The sequence below is a fragment of the Gossypium raimondii genome, chromosome 7 (genome assembly GCF_025698545.1).
Source record: "Gossypium raimondii isolate GPD5lz chromosome 7, ASM2569854v1, whole genome shotgun sequence".
Taxonomy (NCBI): domain Eukaryota; kingdom Viridiplantae; phylum Streptophyta; class Magnoliopsida; order Malvales; family Malvaceae; genus Gossypium; species Gossypium raimondii.
This window is the reverse complement of record NC_068571.1, coordinates 50,483,879-50,505,721: the sequence shown is the minus strand read 5'-3', so window position 1 is coordinate 50,505,721 and position 21,843 is coordinate 50,483,879. Positions and strand designations below refer to the sequence as shown.

Here is a 21,843-nt window from a genome sequence, read left to right as displayed (position 1 = left end):
AATTTTGTCCAGGCCTAGCCCAAAAAAAACTAAGCCCAAGCCCAAGCCCAACTCGGCCCTTTTTCTAATAGAAAAATATAATTTTACCATTTTAATAGCCTAAATTTTTATAGTTTTAAAAAATTAAATTAACTTTTTTTATCATTTGAGGGGCAAAGTGTAATTTTACCATTACTATTTTAAAATTTTATAAATTATAAAGAGTTCAAAAAAAAAGAATTTTTATTTTTATTTTAGAGTAGAACCATTGCCCATGAAATATCATATCAACAAATTTAACAATAGTAATAATTAAAATTAAATTTTAAAATTTGAAATATAAAAATTAAAAATTTTAAAATATAAATAAAAAAAGGAGGGAAGGGCTTAGGGATTTTTACGGGCTTAGGGGGAAATGGGGAGGGAAAATGAGAATTTTTTTTTTAAATGTATATATATTTATTATATTCGAGCCGGCCTCGTTTTTTACCCAAAACCATATTTCGGGCCTATATTTTTACCCGAACCCTCCCATATTTAAGGCGGGCCATCGGGCCACCCGGCCCATGATCACCTCTACAAGAGAATTAGGATACCAAAGTAACCAAACTAGGAATAATTTTAAGATCTCACATAAACAAACTTACAGTCACAAGGGACCAATGCACCTCCATTAAAGTAAACATGCAATCAAGCGCCAAAGTCATTAACAAAAGAGTTGGTTGAGCATTGCAAATAAAATGTGGGGGGGTTTTTTGATCAAGCATTCACTCATTTCAGCAGTGTCTTGACGATCGATTTGACGTTAAGTTTCTTCAGGTCTGTATATGACTGCCCACACCCAACGAACATAACCGGTGCTCCCGATATGTAAACCATTGACAATGCTGCTCCGACCTACATCAATTTCAGTTGGAAGTTCACCATAGGTGAGGTAAAATGGCAGTGTGATTTCTCAAACCTATGTAAAATATGAAAACCTTCTCAAGTTTCAAGCTCATTTTACCTTATCATCAATAGTGTCAAACTTGGTGAGCAAAATCCCATCAATCAATCTTGGAGTAGAAGAAGTAGAGAGGTCAGCCAATTTCTGCAAGAAGAATAGGGCACAGCTTCGTAACATAGATTTAAGTTGTATAGGTCTATGTTGCTCCGACTGTACATCTTTCAGAAGTACTAGTGTCCGATATCCATATTCAAGACATATTTGGACATAGAATGAGGGTATGATTCTCCAAGAAAAACTCAGAAAATTTTAGTATACCCGTGTCATAGACAAACCCATATCCAACACTTACACCCGAGTCCGAGTAACATAGGTATGGTTTAGATAAAATTGACAAAAGACTTGATATGAAAGCAAACCTGATTGAATTTTGATAACTGATCAACAGCATCATTCCCAACTAGTGCCTCTCCAACAAATAAGACAAGGTCTGGATTATTGAGGTATATAAGCTTCGAAAGGGCTCTCATCAACGGTTCATTATCCTGATAAGCATAGAGTTATATCATTAATGCGGTAACAAGAAAAGCAAATATACTAGGATTGCACTTAAGTACTACTTTTCAAAGCAAACCTCTCACATGTCATGGGCTTTAGAAAAACTAATTTGACTGTGCTATAACCGAAGTATAAAGTCTACAAACAAATAAATTTACTGATTAGAAGATACCTGCATCCGACCAGCTGTATCAACAAGAACAACATCTGAACCATTACGAGTGGCCTCCTGAATTGCTTCCTTTGCTACAATTGCAGGATCTTTCTCATACCCTTTCTCAAATATAGGAATCTAGCAAGAGCAAGAAGTAGCAAGTCAGATATAAAAGAGTAGCTATACAATGATACTCGTTTTTACCTGAAGCAAACCACCTTCGAGCATAATGGCACCAAGTATGTCAAAATTAAAACATTTACAATTGATGTAATACCTGGAGTCTGCGTGCATGTGTCCTCAACTGCTCAACAGCACCAGATCGGAATGTATCACAAGCAGCCATCATAACACTGACATTATGCTGCAGAAGCCAGTATGCGACCTGCAAAGTAACATTTAATTTTAGCCAGCCTGACCAGAAGGCATATCCCAAAGCAAAAATCTAGACATAGAGCAGTTAAACCAGCTCAACCTTGGCTAGATTTGTTGATTTCCCAACTCCATTAACTCCAACAAAGACAACAACATACGGCTTCCTCTGTTCCTTGGCAGCATGCACATCCCTCAGTATGTCAATGGAGCGCCGAGGAGTTAAAATACGAACAAGGGCTTCTTCCATTGCAGCCTGCAGTCACAATTACCATAAACAATTAAATTTATACAAAATCAAAAGGCAAGAAAAGAAAACAGAAATATAAATTGAGAGTTCGCATAATAAAGATGGAGGTTTGTAGACCTGCACTGTTGAAGAGACCCTTGTGAATGAGGCCAATTTTTTCCCTTCAAGACTTGCAGCTACTGATTCGCAAAGCTTCTCCGCTATCTCCTCAGCCTGTGAATGTCAGATATAACTAAGCAGACCTATAGATATGAATAGGTACTAATATAACAGCAATCAAATATGTTAAATTAGCAGAAAACATACCACATTCTTGGTCATAAGCCTATCCTTCAGAGCCTTCAAAGCTGGTTCCAGGTCTCCCTTCTCCAAATTTGCCTTTCCAGCGATACTAAGTCCAGGAAAGAAGAAAATGAATAAATGATTTAATCAGATAGTAAATTTCACAATGATATGATAAAAGCTTCCACTAAAAGTTGTACAAAGACCAAATGAAACATGTCTAGAAGCATACAGTTCTGCCTGCCATTTACTAAACACAATAAGAGTCACGATTTTATGGGAAAACAGAAAGGCTGAAAAACAGGCAATGTTACAAGCATATGATATCTAAAATATTCCTTTCTTTACATGATAAAGTCTAGCATCGCATAAATCAACTAATATACCCATGTTTCTCCATTTAACATCAAGCCCAAAAATGGCAACATTTGGCCAACTCAATAAACAAACATTTGAAACTCCAGTTGTAACTTGTAAGGATCTATAAAAACTAAAAAAAGCATCCAGGACAAGCCTTATAATGAACATCTAAACAGGATCAAGCTATGAGACATTATTTCAAAATGAAGTAGGCTTCACAAAAAAATTGCATCCTATTTCACTCTTCATGAAGACAGAACAAATATACTCGAGAATAGAATTATGATCTAAATGAAGGAACTACATCAATAAATTACCTCTGGAACATGGAGGAAAACCAGCCCTTTTTCGTAGCTTCAGGCTTGCTATCCTTCTGCACATTGTCATCTTCTTCACCTTCACTATCGCTGCTGATAATCTCTTCTACATCCATCATACTTTCACCTTGACTTGCTGGAACAACCTCTATCTTCTCATTTCCATTTCCATCCACTGGATCAGTGAAATCCAATTTTGTCTCTGGAGGTGCATCATCCCAAACTCTATTCTTCTTTGTAACCTTTTTCTTAGGGTCCACCTTGGAACCCTTGTTAACTACAGTGTCAGTTTTCTTTCCACCTTTAGTCCTTTTCTGGAGCTTACTTACATCAAAAGCACTAAAATTGGAACTAGTATTTTCTTTACCATTTACAGCAGCTGTCATCCTAGGTTCGTCAATCTCAAAAATATTACCGTTGGAGTGCCCATTCTCCAATTTACGACCCTTCCCTTCATCATTATCATCCCCACCACCAGCAGCTGAGCTACCCTCCCTCTTCTTATTTCCTTTATCAAAACCAGCTTTCTGAGCCTGCCCTTGCTTCTTACTGTTATTGACAGGCTTAACCATCTGTTTTGATTTCTTAAGCTCCTCAGCCCTAGCTTCTGCTTCCATCCTAAGCTGCCTAAAAGTTTCGTCAAAATCATTATAAACAGTCCTTTTCGGATCATAAATCTCAGAGAACTCACGCCTGACCAGTGCAAGAAGATCATCCACATACAGAAGATGGAGAATACGCTGATAAACAGCAACAAATACAAGGCCAAGCTCATTATGGAAGGTCCACTTGAGGGTATAAGAAGCACCTGGGGCATCATAGTTATATGATGCTGCACCAGAGCGTTCCTCCAAAAGACAAGACCGGATCAAGGTGTCAATTGGTGATCCTTTAAGAGCATTCCCAAGTTCTTTACATGTCCAGAGGATTAATCCTCCCCTAGTAAATATCAGCAACTGTTCTAACATCTCTTGATTTCAATAACTCTCCTGCAATACAATCAAATCAAAACTCAAAATTAAAATACCCAAGCAATATAATACACATAACTGTGCAAGAAAGAAACCGTTGAGCTACAAATTCAAATTTATCTGCCCTTTCCCTATAATATGAAAGAGGTTTTTTTCTAAAAAGAAATGATATTTATATTATCTGGAAGGAATAAAATAAAAGAATCAAGAGCAAAATTCAAGATCCTCAATTAAAATGCCAACCTAAAGTCTACAATTTTCTCAGATACCAAACAAAACGAAACAAAGGTTTAAATTTGAGACCTGTTAAGTAGATCAGCAGGAATCACAATAAAATCAAAACCTCCAGCCAACAAAATCAAAGACTAAAATTATTATAAACCAAAACCTATAAAATTCTAGTAAACATTGAAAGTTAATAAAAATGAAAAGAAGAATACCTGAATTTTCCTTCTAAATCTAACAAATCCCAAAACAAAGAGAAAACGAAAAGGTTAATTTGAAAAAGGAAAAAAATCAAATTGAGAAAATGTTGAAGTAGGGCTTTATATAGGTCTTTTCTTTAATAACATTTTAGTAACACCATCCTAAGCTATTTTTCTCATTTCATTCACTCCTCCGTTAATCCCGCTAATTACAATATTATTATACACACTCATTCAACTTTAAGCTTTTCTTTTATTCATTCATTTTCAATTTTAATGGAAATTTATTAAAGTTGATATAATAATATTTTGTTAGCCAAATTTACAGGAAGAGACTAAAATGAGAAAACTATCTAATGACTTGAGATAAATAGTTTTTTTTTACTACACTAGTTTGTTTCACTAAAATAGTTTTCGTTTTTAGAAAAATTAATTTTTTTATATTTGGATGAATTCATGTAAAATATCTTTTGTTATTGGATAGATTTCGTAAAAATAGTTCATAAAAATTGTTTTCAATGAAATACACATACATTTGAGATTTTCTTACATTTTCATTGTTTAATTAAATTTATTTTATATTTTATAAATTTATATTTTACTTCTTTGTAAAACAAACATGACATATATAAACTTAAAATAAATAATGTTTAATTAAAATTTAATTTAAATTACATATATGAGAGTACATATTGACACATTAGAATTGTAAGGGATAAATAAAGCTAAGTATTATTTAAACAAATACTGTATTTATATAATTAAAATATTCATATTTTTATATTAGGTTAAAATATGCCATAACTCCTTGTACTCTTCAGAATTTGAAATTTAGTCCATGTGCATTTATTTTTGGGCTAGTCATACTTTTAGATATTAAATTGAGTTCAGTTGTTAACATTATTAAAAATATTTTGTTAAATTCATGTTCATTATAAGTCATTTTTACATGAATACCAAGTATTTTTCATTTAAAATGTGACATCAAAAAATTAACAAAAAAATTAACAAGGTTAACAAATTAAACTTGATTTTAAATCTGAAAAGTAGAGAGACCTTTATTGATGTGTAATGCTTTAGTTAAGGAAAAGATTATGTGAGGAAAATTGATAAGGATGAGTTGAAGTAAAATGCAGGATATCTTGAGAGAAAATAAAAGTTGCAGTTATTTTAATTTTTATAATATTTGGAAAATTTGAATAAATTTTCTATATTTTTATATTTTATAACATTTAAACTTTTTATAATCCTTAGTAATTTTTAAGTATTTTATAAATTTTAAAAAATTAATATTATTTTTATAGGGACGGATCCACTTACACTAGTGTAAAACTTAAGTGGTTTTAAACAATTTTGTAACTTTTATACGATTAATATTTTAACAATTTAATTGTCATATTTCATACTTCATTCATCTAGATCATGCATGTCAAGTTTGACATAAATTAAAAATTTCCAACTATTCATTTTTGTAAAAACTTTCAATCCTTAAATATATATTAATATAGTTAATATTTTAAATTAATATATTAGAGATATCGAATTGATTCCAAAATTACATTCATGATAAGTACAAATATATTGATAAATTCAACGGTTGGAATGTTAAAATATTAATCGTATAACAAGTTACGAAAGGATATGAAACTACTTAAATTTTATACCGGTGTAAATGGATCTCTTCCCATTTTATAATTTATACTGCCTTTTAAAATATTAAGAATTTCGATAAATTATTACTTAAACAATTAATTAAGCCTTTGTAAAATAAAAAAAAAATTAATTAAAATTTGAAAGTACTGAAACGGTGCGTTTCAGAACGCAGGAGATGAGAAGTGTTTTCTTTGGAAACAAGATAAAAATGCGGTCCAACAAGGCTTCCATGTCTGTATCACTTACCTCCACTTTCAAGATTGGAATAAATAACACTTTTGTCACTTAAAGCCAAATTCATAGGGCTTGGAATTTTAACATGTTTTTTTATTTTCTTTTTAAGAGATATGCCAAAAAAAAAAAAACTCTAAAACAGAATCATGATTTACAATGATGTCCCTTTACTTTCAGTAAATTAAAAATAACAATGACGGTAAGAATGATTATTATAATTATGAGGTAAAAATTTTATTGCATCACAGCCGCTATTCAAAAAGGTAATTAGTGTTAACATTTACTCTTAAATTATAATTTATTTTTATTGTACCAATATAAAAAATAATTAACGCTTTAAGATTTTCACAAACAAAAAGAGAAGAATAAAATATTCTTTTCCGTTAATGAAAACTATTAACTTGTCTCTTTTGTCAACAAAAACCATTATTAATTGGTTTGACCATTAACGAATATTGACGTGACTGACAAAAGCTAGCATGTAGTATACCGCATGAATAGTATTTATCAATGCCATGTATTGATTTTCATCAACTATGTCAGTGTTCATTAATGTTCAAATCGGTCAACATCTATTTTTATTAATACAAAAGGATAATCGATTTTTTTAATTGCTAAATATGATGAATTTTTTAAGAGTTTAATTGTTTTTTTTTACCATAAACTTTTTTTTAAAGTTTTAGATAAGTTGAAGTTTAATACTTTCCCTTTTAGCTTTTCGGTGTCAGAGCCCGTTGAACACTTAATTATTTTTTCGTGTGATGTTCGTGGAGGATTTGGCAAATGGGTGGTGCGCTTTGGAATGTTCAATTAGTTCTATTTTTCCAGAGGTGGTTGCACTCCTTTCCCTCTAAAAGACTTCAACTAGTCCGGAGCATGGCTTTCTTTGCCACCATCTGGCGCATTTGGTTGTGGCGTAATAGCATGGTTTATAATGGGAAGATATTCGATCATATTCAGTTGTTTGAGACCATCAAAATAAGATTGGGTTGGTGGTGTAAGGCTCAAAGGCCAACTGTGGCGATATCTTTGAATGATTTGCTTTTGGCTCCTCCTAAGAAGAGTGTTGACAATATGCCTACTGTGCGTTCGAGACCCTCCAAAATTTGGGTCCTTTTAAGTTTAACGTGAATGCATCTGTTTTGGGTAGTTATGGTTCAGCAGGTATCCATGGTATTTTACGTAATCACCTAGGGTCATCTTTGGTTATCTTCTCCAAGGCCATTGGGGTTGTCGATCCTGTTTTAGCGGAGACCATTGCGATCAAGGAAGCTCTCAAGATTTTCTATGCTTCCAAATAGTTCAGAAAGTGACTGTAATAATGCTATGTGCTAGACATCATTATTTCTTCAAGATTTGAACCGGTCTATTGCATATGTCGCGGTTGAAGCCAATTCGACAATGGATAGATTGGCTAAAGCTAGAGTAAATAGGACTGTTTCACTTTTCAAAAGAAAAAAAAAAATTTATTGGTATCGGTGCTACTGGTTAGTTCAATAACTAGTCTAAATTTCTTTTCAATCAAAATTTCAATATCCGGTTACCATTTTAATTTGTTTCGGTTCATTTCGATTAGTATCAATCTTTACTTATACGTACCTACTTGTATTAATTAATCAAGATTTCGATTAAACCAATTTTTAATATGTTGTCTTAATTATTTTAATTTATTATAATTACGAAAATAAGTTATTAAACTTAATTAATAATTTTATATTTATATTTATATATAATTATAATAATAAAATTAAATGATACATTAAAATATACTTACAAGGGCGACATTAAGGAGGCTGATAAGGACTTTAAGTTCCTTTAATTTAGTTTATATTTTTTAAAACTTTTATATTTTAATAAATTTTAATTAATAAATGATAAATTTTTTATTTTTAATTTAATTTCGACCTCTTCATTATAAAATTTCTTGCTTCACTCTATTACACTTATACTAACACCTACCAATATTTCAGCTATGTGAACTAACCTTTTGTAGCACCAACATTATTATTTCAGCTAAATTTGCCAAATGAGTAAATGAAAACAGGAGAAGTTGAGCTTGCTTCCAATTGATGCCTAAAAAGAAGCCTTCAATGCAAGATACCACATATTCACGTACCAAATGTCATCAACGAAGAATGTAGTACCGAATCTTGACATTAAATTTTAGAGATAAAGTAGTAATTAGCCTTTGAATTTAGTAATTTCTTTCAATTTGGTCTTTAAACCTTCTTTTAGGTTCATATTAGTTTTAGGTTGAGATTTAATAACTTTCTCACATTAGTTTTGGAATTAAAATTTTTTTCAATTTTGGTCCATGTGTTAATGTGACACTATAATATTATACCAAGTCATCACATAAAAAATATTATTTTCTGAAAATTAGGTGATGATGTGGCACAATCTTAAAGTGTCACATCATCACATATTTCAAAATTGAAAAAATTATTAAGTTAAAAAACTAAAGATTAAATTAAAAAGTTACTAAATTCAGGAATTAAATTGACTTATCCCTAAATTTTAAGTTTAAATTATAAATTTTAAAAGTTGAAATTAAAAAAAAAAAACATTAGAACTTTTGAGGAAGTAAAAGCCCTAGCACCTATTAAGATGAGATTGAATAAACGTGTTAGTGAAGTGCAAGTATGAAATAGGGCTTTGGGAACCCATAATTATAGAGCCCCAGCTTTATTAGTCTTGTTTCTTTCGGCCTGCCTTCATAACTCTATATGATGCCATTTTTGCACTTGTAGGTTCTCTTTTATTTGGCTTTCATTTCCTCCTACTAACCCTCAATAAGTTTTTATATGCAAGAAGACGTGAGTTCACGTATAATTTTAATGTTATAAACAATATTAACGTATCTATCATTATCTATAATTTCAGCATTTTATGAACAATTTAACTGTTCGATATAATATAATTATCTGCCGAATGTCACAAACACCACCAGAATCATTATTCTTTAAAAGTGGATTATCTTTGCAACCACCTATTAATACAACCGATAATATACGATGATAACCTAAGATGCAAATTCACTCTAGTATAAAATACATGCAAATGCATGTAATCCACCAACCTAGGGAGATTGAAGATGGGTTTCAGGCTATGCACTATTCCTCGGTGGTAATAACCTAAAGCTCAAAGAAGCAGTCAATTGTTTCCTTTTTCTACTTCAAAAGTTGAGTCTAATAGTGTATCAAACACAATTTCTAATTCAGTTGGATTCGATCTTTGCTCGATGAACTTGGGGTCAATTTATTTACCATAAGTACCTATAGTGTGACTATAAAAGTGGCGTTGCTATGTCAAGAAATACAGTCTTCCATGCAAGATCAAAGCATGTAGAGCTTTAACTATGTACCAGCCATAGAACAAGTGGCAGACATATTGACTAAGCTATTTCTAACAAGATTGTTTGTGCATTCGGTTAACAGTTTGTTGAGTCATTAATTACTTCATTATTATGGATGCAAGAGACTTACCAATAATACACAAGAATTCCAGATTCTCTCCCAGTCGTCTTAGCTTCCTTTCAGACACCCTTCTTGATGAAATCATCAAGGATTCAAGAAGCTTCAAGACACATTTCAAAAGACTGAAAATAACTAAATTATAATAAAATTAAATTCAATAAACATTCATAGTAGAAGGACCTTAGCGAAGCATCAATATGTTGGGTGTAGATTATGACACCCCATTATATAGATATTTTCAAGAAATATACTTATTAAAAACTTTAATTTAATGGTAAAATTGAAAGTTTAAGATTTGTAGTTTTCTTATTCAAATATCACCAAGGGTAAGTTTTAATAATAGAACTTAATTTATTAAAAGAAACGAATTTTTAAAGCTCAAACAATAGACATATATAATCTCAAAAAAAAAATTTAGTGTTTGTTTAAATTTCAAAGTAAAATCATTATTTTCAAAATCAGACCGATCGGATAAGCTGACATACAAATAATTAAATTAATTTTTAATAATTTATTAAATTAAACCGAAAAAATCTATACTCCGCATAATTTTCTTGTCTTATAAATGGTCTTTAATGTGATCTGATTGTATGTATCTGCTGGCTTCATAAATGTGGAAGTGGAGGACCAAGAAAATTACATTCATTTTCATATGAATGATTTTATTAAGGCGACAAAATGGGGTCAAACGGCGGTGCCGTAGCCGACGGGACATCTCTTTCTCTCTATATATTTTATCCATCCTCTGCATGTATGGCTCTACATCTACGCCCCCAACCTTAATTTTAGATATTTATTCTGAATAAGGAGGATCTATGGCCAAATGTCTCCCTAGCTACCCACGTTCTTTTGCTTAACTATGGTTTTCTTTTCCATTTTATATTTCAGTATTTCAAGCCCAACCTCATGTTTTTATTACTAAAATTCGAATATAGATTTTTCCAACTTTTAAGATACGTTGTTATTGTTTTAACTTACATGACATGGTGAGATAATGCATGACATCCAAAAGAAATCATTTTCCTTCTATAAATTACTACTATAATCAACCTTTGACTCTCTCTCTATATTATTAAAATGTCAAGTTGAAGTACATATATGAAGTGGTGGATTAAATTAAAGAGATGGTTTCAGGACAGATATGGCGTTGGTGGTGATTAAAATATTTGTGGGATCGATGAGAGACCCACATTGGATCGAGTTAGTCTGTAGTAGAGATGTTAAGCATGCACATAGCGTTTTGTGTTAAACACATACAAATAATATTGTCTATATATAATTATTTTTTTTCTAGATTGCGTATTAACTCAATTGGTATGATATTGTTGTCAATGTTAGAGGACATAAATTAAAGAAAAGCTATACCTAGTTCTAGGTATTGTCTTAAAAAGTCAGATATGATTAGAACCTACAATATTAAAAAAGTTATGTTTTTGTTGCTTCAACAGATAAAAGGAAAATGTTCATTTTAATGATTTTGTATATAATTGATTAGGGTAAATTACGTTATTAGTCATCTAATTATATATATTGGTCATTTAATTATGAAAAGTTAATAAATTAGTCACCAAATTATGAAAAGTTATAAGTTGGTCACTCAACTATTCAAATTTATCTTTTTTTGGTCACCCAACTATATTGAATTTAGGGTAAATTACATCTATGGTCACTTTTGTTTACCTTAGGTTACGTTTTAGTCGATTATGTTTGAAATGTTACGTTTTAGTCACTTATGTTATCGTGTTATAACATTTTAGTCATTGAGCCGTTAATTGTCGTTAACAGTATAAAGATAAGCTAATGTGGTGCTTTAAATCATCATTTCAAACAAAAAAAATTAGGTTAAATTATACAATTGGTCCCCATATTTTTCATTTTGAGCAATTTAATTTTTTCTTTTATGTTCTTTTAACTTTTTTTTTTCATTTTTTTCCATTCTCTTTTGCTTTTCCCTCTATTTTCCTACCTTCTTCATTTCTTTCAACATATTAGGAAGTCGAATTGGCAGTGAAGAAAAAATTGCATGGTATGGGTTTAATGGGTTTTGGTTATAGGCAATGATGGTTTTCGACTTCCTACTTATTCTTCACTGCCAATTCGACTTCTTGATATGTTAAAAGAAATGGAGAATGCAAGAAAATATAAGGAGAAACATAAAATAATGGGAAATAATTAAAAAATTTAAAAAATTAAATATGAACATAAAAAAATTAAATTGCTTAAAATGAAAAAAATATGAGGATCGATTGTATAATTTACCCTAAAATTTTTGTTTGAAATGATGATTTAACGTGCCACGTCAACTTACCGTTACACGTTTAGCGACAATTAATAGCTCAATGACTAAAATGTTACAACACGATAACATAAGTGACAAAAACGTAACATTTCAAACATAAGTGACTAAAATGTAACTTAAGGTAAACAAAAGTGACCATGGGTGTAGTTTATCCTTGAATTTTTGGATGTTTCTATTTTTACATTAGTTAGCTAGTGACAAAAAAAGATAAAATTGAATAATTAGATAACTCTTTTGTAGCTTTCACAATTAAATAACAAAAAAATATAATTAAGTAACTACTAATATAATTTAGCTGATGGATTATTTTAATAAATTAGATATCAAGTTGGATAATATGGCTGTATTTGTCGATTTGCGATGTAAATAAAATTCCCAATCCATCCATATATATATATATATATATATATATAAAGATCAATAATCCTTTTTGTTAAAAGTTTTGAACATTTTGATTTGCTCGACTTATTTATATGAATGAATAATAATAGGTTAAATATTGTTATTATTTTCCTATTTTGTAAAAGTTGTGGATTTAATTAATGTACTTTAATTTAATTATTTTTAGTTTTATATTTTTAAAATTTAAAATTTCAGCCCTCTCAAATGATAATCATTAAATTTATTAAGCTAAGTTTTGCTATTTCCAAAATCCGATGTGGTAAACATATTAACAAACATGTAATACCATGTTGGCTTGCTATTTCTACCTATTACTTACTAAAATCCAATTAATGTATTAACGAATGTCATTTACATCAAAGGTGAAATTTGAAAAGTATAGAGACTTTAAATAATCTAATTGGAGAATACGAATTAAACATATAACTGCATACGGATAGTATAGGATTAATGGTTGAATTTAACCAAACAATTTAATCACTCTTGTTTGGGTACTAAAATTTCAAAACCGACCAATCCGAAAAGTATAACGATTAAAATTGATCAAATGAAAGTACAAAGAATAAATTCACAACTTTTACAAAGTACAGGGATGAATAGTAGAATTTAACCATAAAAATGATTAGATTAAACAAATATAAATCATATATTAAAAAAACCCAAAACTAATTACATGAATAAATCCAAATTGATAATACCATTAATCGTTGTCGTTAAAGCGATGACATGATTTTTATTTTATTTTTATTTTATTGTTAAACAGTTACCGAGATAGAGCCATACAAAATCCAATTAACTATGTTAAATCAATAATAAATTTACATGTCAATTACATGCTTGAAAAGGAAAAAAAATCACATCAACACTTTAACAATAGCAAGTAACGATAATAATATTATAGAAATAAAAAGATCAAATTATACCAAATTAAAGGGATTAAATCACAAAATATCAGCATAGGTAAAAGTACTAAAACCACAATTAGGCCTATATATATTAATACACGGAGTAAAGACGGTAGAGGCAACCTCTCGGAAATCATGGGCAGATCTCAAATATTGTAAGAGTTGAATAAATTAGACCTCTCGAAATTAATTCTCTAGCTGTTTCACCGCTGAAGGTTTTTAAAAATAAAATAAAATTAAAGATTGAATCTGAGATTAATATTTTAATTAAAAAAACACTTCTTTTATTAATTTGGACAAATGTATATGGTCAAAGCTCAATAATCATAACAAGTACAGTAGTACTACATGTTTGCAAGTACCCAAACCTGTTACAAATGTGGTTGTCCAATGTCAAAACTCTTAACCTTTGGGGGGGGGGGTTAAAGTGATAATTAAGTCAACGAGATTGTTTGAGAAATAAAGATAAAATACTTTCATTTGTAGATTTTAAAATATTTGTTGTATTGTTTTTTTTTTAATGATGTGTAAGTTATTTTTTTGTTTTGAAAAATTATAAGAAGAAGACAAAATTTTAGTAATAACGTGATTAATGCGACTCGAAACAAACCATCATATTAACATTCGGGGTTCTTTGTAAGTTCATTTTTAATCATGGGTGATGTTTGCAATAATATTTATTGATATTTTTAATAGATAAGAAAAATAGGGTAGGACGTTAATAGGGTTGGAAGTTAAAAAGAGGAGGATTGAATATAAATTAGGCAAAGTTTGGTGGGTAAGAAGATTCTATAATAAAGGAGTTTCACCAACTTGCATTGACAATGTAATGGGGTGATGCTACAAATAATTGGAAGGTTGACCAACCCAATAATTTTTCATTTTTTTTTTATCTTTCGGTATCCGTTAGTTAAATTTGGAGTTAGATTAAATTAGAATTTTATATCAAAGTGAGGATGACAAGGCGGAGCGATCTTTTGCTTGCCTCGATCCTAGCTAACTCAATTTTTATACCTTTGACCCTAACTCAACTTTAAACCCAATTTCATTTAAAATTTTAATACCTAAACACGACCTCAAAATTTTTAGTTCCAAACCTATTCTACCCCAACCATAAACTTGATTTATAAAAAAAAAAACCCACCCCCTTTAAGTTGGATCAGGTTAGAACTCATTAAATTTGGGTTATTTTGTGTACTGTCATCCCAATGTTACCTCCATCCCCTAGATTTGAACTCAAGACAAGGATAGAGTTAGGGGGACACCTTTAAAAATTATAAAATTTGCTAAAATTATATTTTGACCTTTAAATTTTAAAATTCAATTCCGATTCCTTTAAAAAATAGAAAATTTATGATTTAATCTCTTGAAAAATTGTAAAATCTTATGTATAAAAAATACATTATAGCTCTCTCAAATATTTACAATTCAAATATCACCTCTGAAAAGAGAAATGTTTTTTTTTTTTGCCTCCATCTCTGTTTAAGACAATACTTAAAAACATCAAATTTCTTACCGTTGAATCTCAAACATATAGATAATAATCTAGATTTAACCACTTTGCCATTGCATGCTTTTAAACCATAATCCACAACTCCATTGAAAAGAAAAAAGGCATTGGGGGGAAGATTTATGCATGGCTGACACCTCCACCAAAAGAGAGGTGATATCAACTCCTTGGGGATTTGATGATGATAAAGCATCTTTCTTTTTCCTGCTTCAGGCTTGCTCATAGTATAACAGTATATCCTCTCATGTAGCCAATCATTGCAGTTGAAGTTGTACCACTTTGAAAAAGTAATATAAAAACTACAGGCCTTTTGAATGGTCACATTTTGGACCACCAAAAGGCAGTGATGTAGAGGGAGCATTCCTTTTGCTTTGCTGCTTAATTTGATTTTGTGGTTAAAACCAGCTCTCATTGAGTTTGTAGGTTAGGAAGGATACCAGACTCAGATACCTTACGTTTATGATTTTTTATAACTAATAAAATTATCTTAAGAGTTGAAAAATTCAAACAAATTTATTATCATTTTTATCGAATTATTATTATTTTATAACTATTAATGACGTAAATTTGTTTTTCTTAAACAAGCTTAAACGTTGGGTTGATATGTAAATTTATTATTAGTTGAACATAATTAATTAGATTTTCATAAAACTGACAAAAATAAATTCAGGAACTTTGCACTGAGATAAAAAGATAAAAATTTATTTTAAATAATCTTAAATAATTAATTTTAAGAGTGCCAAAAGTAAAATTTTGTTTACCCAAAAGACCAAAAGGCTTAAATATGGAATTTTTCGTTTAATTTTTTGGAATAATTATAATTTAAACTTCAACTATTTATAATAAACTCTAAATTTATCCATGAATTAACAGTGCAACATCGTATTATTTATACCAATTAAGGGTGTTATTAATTTCAACATATTGATAAGAGGAGGTTGACATCAGCAAGTAGATGGATCAAAACAAAATTAGACCAAGAAATAAATGAAAAAGTAGGTAAATGGCAGCAATTTTACTGTTTTCTTTTACTTGAGATCAGCTTATTTACTACTTTTACAAACCCTTTTTGGAGTCTTAAATTAGACAAAAGAGTTGGTAATTAAAGCTAGCTGTGATATCTGCTTATCAGATATCAAACTAAACAAGTCAAAGATGTTTACAACACTCATCAAATTCCATTCTCAAATAAACTACTTGAGCTTTAATTTAATCCAAATTAACACCTGTATTATAATAATCAAATTCAATACCTTATGTTGACCACTATTGCTCTATATAAAAAGATTATTATAAATGTGAATGAATTTATGATCAAGTTTTCGAGTTCGATGATCTTCGAATAACCCTTCTGCGAAAACTAATTCACAACCTAAGTTTACACGTCTACTACTCTCCATTAATGGGATTAGGTATTTAACAAGTTGAATATTCATTATTGTAAGAACCAAAACTGCTTAGCTAAGATATTACAGATATAGAAAGTCAGTGCATAGCTTTCCTACTGAAACCAAATAATTTTCTGGGTTATTTGCCTTATTGGTATTTTTACATTTTACAGTATGGCAAGAGAGAGATAGTGTGTGTGTTGTGAGGCATTTATGATGTGGTTTATGGGTTTAAAACCAAAGTTCCGATCCAGCTCTCTTGTAGGACCCTCTCTCATCTGATTCTCGAGTGAGAGGTCCACACCACATATAGCTACCTGCCTAACCTGAAATGGTGTAGTAAGTAATTCAGCAACATCACACTCATATTATATATATGTGTGTATGTATTCACCACCATATAACTCTACGGTTTTAGCCTTGGGCTTCATTTTCAAAAGCGTGGTTGCAAAAATGGTAGCAGCAGTTCAAAGCAAAGGCTTTGTCATCTCTATATGTTACAGTCTTCTCTTATTTGGCATTGTTGCTGCTAATGCTGTACCAAAACAACAAGAACTGGATCGAATTTCATCACTTCCAGGGCAACCACCGGTGGGGTTTTCACAGTTTTCAGGCTATGTTACTGTGAATGAAAAACATGGGCGAGCTCTATTTTACTGGTTCACTGAAGCTACTACAGTTCCTGAGAAGAAACCTCTTCTTCTTTGGCTCAATGGAGGTCAGTCAGTCTTTGGTATCTATCTTCTAGCTTTTACCTTGCATGCAATCACAATGCCATAAACTGATATTTGAGCATTTCATTTTCACTGCAATTAGAGCCTTCTTTATTGGTTCAGTGCTCGAAATTTATTGCAATTGATTCCAAAATTATGAGCCAAAATAAAAATATCTATGGCTCTCCATAAATGGAGAGCATCGTTCATGTTAATGTCCCAGTTCATGCCCTAATCTGTCTGATGCTATCAAATCCAAGAACATGTTAGTAAACTTCCCTTAACCATAGCTACAATGCACCTTCTAAGCAATGGCAATTGAACCCCATTTTTGATCTGAATAAGTTGCCACAAGTGGGACCTCGTCATCTTTCAGTGTCTGTATCCATTTAGGGTTTTTATTTATTCCTTCTACAAACTGACGTTTATGCCTGTTTTTCTGAATAAACCCCATTATAATTCCCTCAAAAAAGCCTCGCCCTCTGCCCAATTCTTTTGTCATTTTCTTATGCCGTTTGTTTGTATTCGATAGTCTTTTTATCAAAGGCAAAAAAGAAAAGAAACCCACAAAGTGAACCAACTTTTCTTTCCCAGTAGAACCGTCCAAAAGTTTTCCATGTTTCTGCAAAGATGCTCCCCCTTTCTCTCTATCTTGTAGTTTGTTTGAGTTGACTTGAGACACAAGGCAGCCATGGAACAACTCTCACAACTGTTTGCTTTTGTTTCTTTGAAGCACGCGCATTCAGTGATGGTGATGATGATGATGATGTGGGGGAGGGATTTAACTAGTATTTTATTTATTTAGAAATTTTCATTAAAAACTGAAGCATAGTAAATATAAATAACATGGGGTCCCTATCTTAGCATATTAATAACAGAAGCTGACATATCAGAACACTGTTAGCTTAGCTATTTTATTAAGAGCAATGAAGGTAGGTGTTCCTTCTCAGGTTGTTCCAGTGACACCATTAATTGTTTTTTTTTTCTGAAAAAGATATATATACACATAATTTGTAATTTATATATAATAATAATCACAATCTTACCTACTGGTTTAGGGTTTACTAAACTTTGAATATAGTTCAAGGAAAGCAACGTTTTTTCCCCTTGCATGTGTGTTTCTAGTTTGTTCTGTCTAGTAAGAAGAATATTAATTAATAATCTCATATAAGCAAATAAACTTGAATTTAGGTTTAGCTCTGAAAAGAGAGTTAATGGTTCATCAAATTGTAAGTCGATGGATAGCTTAAATTTATTAATATTATATGTTGTTTTAGCAAGTTAAATGCAAATTGTTTATGATATTAACTTATGTGGTTATGAGATTTGAATTGGGATTTTAACCCTTAAATTAAGGATTAATTTTAAAAAATATTAATACAATATTTATATTTTGGGTAAAAGTATTGTGGAAGTCATTGTATTAAGAGTCGAATTGTATTTTGTTTAGTTTATTTAAAAATGAATAAATTAGCCTCTATACATTAGATTAAAGAGTAAACTTATCTTTTTACTAAAAATTGCAGCCATTTTCACGGTTAAAACTAGTCAATGTACATTAGTAGAAGTTACACATGGCAAGTTAGGTGTAACTTTTTACTCGAGATTTTTAAAATTCATTTATTTCTCTTAAGAGTGACTTGCTTTAGCTTTAGTACATTTTATGTAACCGTACAATAGAAATAGATGAAATTATTAAAAAGAAATTATTTTTTAATCTAACGTGTAAATAAAATAAAATATAATTTATAATAAACGAGTTGCATATTTTTATCGATGTACAAAACTATAACATAAAATTTAAAGGAAAAGATAAAGGGTGATTTGATTGGGGTTAGGGAGCCCCAATTTGTACAGTTCACACAACGTTTGACCCTACTGCAAGTTGTTAGATAGGTAGACAGGAATAGAAGCATCACGTTTTACGTAGTGGAAACTGAAACTGGACCACTCTTCCATGTTGCCTTGCCTTCCCCTCTTTTCTTTTTCCTGCTTCACATCATTCATTTTTCGTTATCTTCTTTACCATTCAAACCTCTCATTTCAACCGTCACATCTCTTCCTCAATTTTTGTATCACTTTATTTCCACAGTTTCCTATATGAATTTCTCATCAAACGATGAAAACTCGAATTTTAATATTTATAAGAACAATAAAATGATTTCTTTGGATTAATTTTATCTGAAACAAGCACTTGGGGTATATGAATTCAGTAAAAGCCTTGTTGATCTAATTTTAAACCAGCCAATTCACCTTAAAAATTCGTATATTTTTGCCTGTCAACAATAATAAATACTGTGATTTGATGATTTTTATTTTTGTCTTTGGTTCACGGTGGGCAGGACCAGGTTGCTCATCAGTGGCATATGGAGCATCAGAGGAAATCGGACCATTTCGGATTAATAAAACTGGCTCATCCCTTTATCTTAACAAATATTCATGGAATATGGGTAAATAATCAATTACTCATTGCATGATCTATGTCCAAATATGATAATCATATGAAAGCTGTATTACATATGAAAGCTGTATTAAGTTAATAGTAATGTTCATTAAACAAATTCGATATCTTCATATGGTTTACAGAAGCAAACATTCTGTTCCTGGAATCACCTGCTGGAGTTGGATTCTCCTACACAAATACGAGCTCCGATCTTAAAGACTCTGGTGACGACCGGACAGGTGTTTCAATGTTTTCGATTTTGCAGTGAGCCGTAGCTTTTTCGAGAGCTTATTATTGATGTATATCATTCCTTAATCCTAATGACGGTAAATTTGTTCATGACACAGCTCAGGATGCTCTAATATTTCTCACCAGATGGATGTCAAGGTTTCCGGCCTACAGGCACCGAGAATTTTACATTGCCGGAGAAAGTTATGCAGGTACAAAATGGCCCGAACGAGCTTTCGATAGCAAAACTATTCTTAAATCCAGCCCTGCAACATGTTATATGTAAGTTTTTTTTGTCAATGTTTGCGTAGGGCATTATGTTCCCCAGTTGGCCAAAAAAATCCATGATTACAATAAAGCTCACTCAAATCCAATCATCAATCTTAAAGGATTTATGGTAAGTAAATAAAGCATTTATAAAGCATCACAAACAATCAACCAAAAAGCTTCATTTCATGTTAATGGAGTTTTCACATTTGTTTGATCATATATACATACAGGTAGGAAATGCTGTGACAGACAATTACTATGACAGTATTGGAACTGTTACATTTTGGTGGAGCCATTCCATGATATCAGATAGAACATATAAATCCATCATGAAACACTGCAATTTCACTGCAGAAAAAAGCTCTACAAGATGTGATGATGCTGTGAGTTATGCCATTAACCATGAGTTCGGAGACATCGATCAATACAGCATTTATACACCATCTTGCTTGGCATTAACAAACAAATCAGCCAGGCATATTAGGCTCGGAAACACTCTTTTGCATCGACAGATCTCGGGTTACGATCCGTGTACCGAGAACTATGCCGAGAAGTACTATAATCGACCAGATGTGCAAAAGGCTATGCATGCAAATACTACTGGAATTCCTTATAAATGGACTGCTTGCAGGTTTTACCTTAGTTTTATCATTGACTTGAACTCTTTTTGAAATGGAGGGGATTTTTTTCAATTGAGAAATGTTTGTCTTTTTTGTCATTGGACAGTGATGTTCTCATAAAAAACTGGAATGATTCTGAAAATTCAATGCTTCCAATATACAAAGAGCTCATTGCAGCAGGTCTAAGGATATGGGTTTTCAGGTGAGTTTTTTTTGACAATTTACTATTCTCTAGCTCAAATAGCTTAGCTCAAGATGTGTCAAATCATATGAATGACAATAGGAAATTAGGGTTGAGAGGTTGAGTGTTTGACTGCACTTGATGATTTTAATCTGCTGCAGAACTGGTTTTTTCCCCCCAATAACTAAAAACTGACAGAAAGTAATAAGCCATAATAAGTACTCATTGTTGATGCAGTGGAGACACAGATTCAGTAGTACCTGTGACAGCCACCAGGTTTTCCCTTAGCCATCTCAACCTCCATATCAAAACACCATGGTATCCTTGGTATTCTGGCAATCAGGTATTCAAATCTCACACACCATGTTTGATTCTAAAACCCCATTTTGCATTTCTAAAAAAATGTGTTATGAATTCAATTTGAAATGATTTTTGACCAGGTTGGAGGATGGACAGAGGTTTATGAAGGGCTAACTTTTGCAACAGTGAGGGGAGCTGGCCATGAAGTTCCACTATTTCAACCTAGGAGAGCTTTCATTCTTTTCAGGTCCTTCTTGAGAGGGGAAAAATTGCCAAACTCTAGATGAACACAATGCAGATCCTACCAGCTACAGCCAAAATCCCCCATTTAATTAGTTTTACGTGTGGTTTCTGGAGTTAGGAATGATTCATTTGAATTAGGATTGATTGTAATTCACTTAAAGACTTGTTAGTTCTATTCCATTTCGTAATGATCTAAACTAAAATTGTTAATTTACTGAGCGCAAGCTCTTAATATTTCTACATTTCACCTTGAACAATAGGAAAATGCTGTTGCCTAGATAATGGGATTTTAACAAACATAATCTCAAGTTTCATTGTCATTTTCAAGTAACATTGAAGTGTTAAAACATTGCCTTCTTCCTTG

At 31.3% G+C, this 21,843-nt stretch overlaps 2 protein-coding genes across 3 annotated transcripts; one reads left to right on the top strand and one right to left on the bottom strand.

Moving 5' to 3' along the window:
• Positions 1-572: 572 nt before the first annotated feature.
• Positions 573-4,796, bottom strand: LOC105768124 (uncharacterized). The gene is made up of 10 exons (XM_012587911.2): positions 4,630-4,796; positions 3,219-4,207; positions 2,566-2,650; positions 2,377-2,472; positions 2,113-2,265; positions 1,915-2,022; positions 1,656-1,775; positions 1,345-1,470; positions 986-1,069; positions 573-876 (listed from the first exon to the last, which is right to left on the bottom strand). The coding sequence occupies exons 2-10, from the start codon at positions 4,184-4,186 to the stop codon at positions 751-753; spliced, it is 1,866 nt and encodes a 621-aa protein (XP_012443365.1). The 5' UTR covers positions 4,187-4,207; positions 4,630-4,796; the 3' UTR covers positions 573-750.
• An 11,935-nt stretch (positions 4,797-16,731) lies between these two features.
• On the top strand, positions 16,732-21,810 carry LOC105768526 (serine carboxypeptidase 24). Of its 2 annotated transcripts, none has more exons than XM_052633520.1 (9): positions 16,732-17,214; positions 19,537-19,644; positions 19,781-19,876; positions 19,985-20,077; positions 20,177-20,262; positions 20,366-20,766; positions 20,862-20,957; positions 21,174-21,279; positions 21,377-21,810. In XM_052633520.1, the coding sequence occupies exons 1-9, from the start codon at positions 16,866-16,868 to the stop codon at positions 21,521-21,523; spliced, it is 1,482 nt and encodes a 493-aa protein (XP_052489480.1). In that variant the 5' UTR covers positions 16,732-16,865; the 3' UTR covers positions 21,524-21,810. The 2 variants fall into 2 exon arrangements, with proteins under 2 accessions (XP_052489480.1, XP_012443976.1); XM_012588522.2 differs by having other exon boundaries at positions 16,738-17,199.
• Positions 21,811-21,843: the final 33 nt, after the last annotated feature.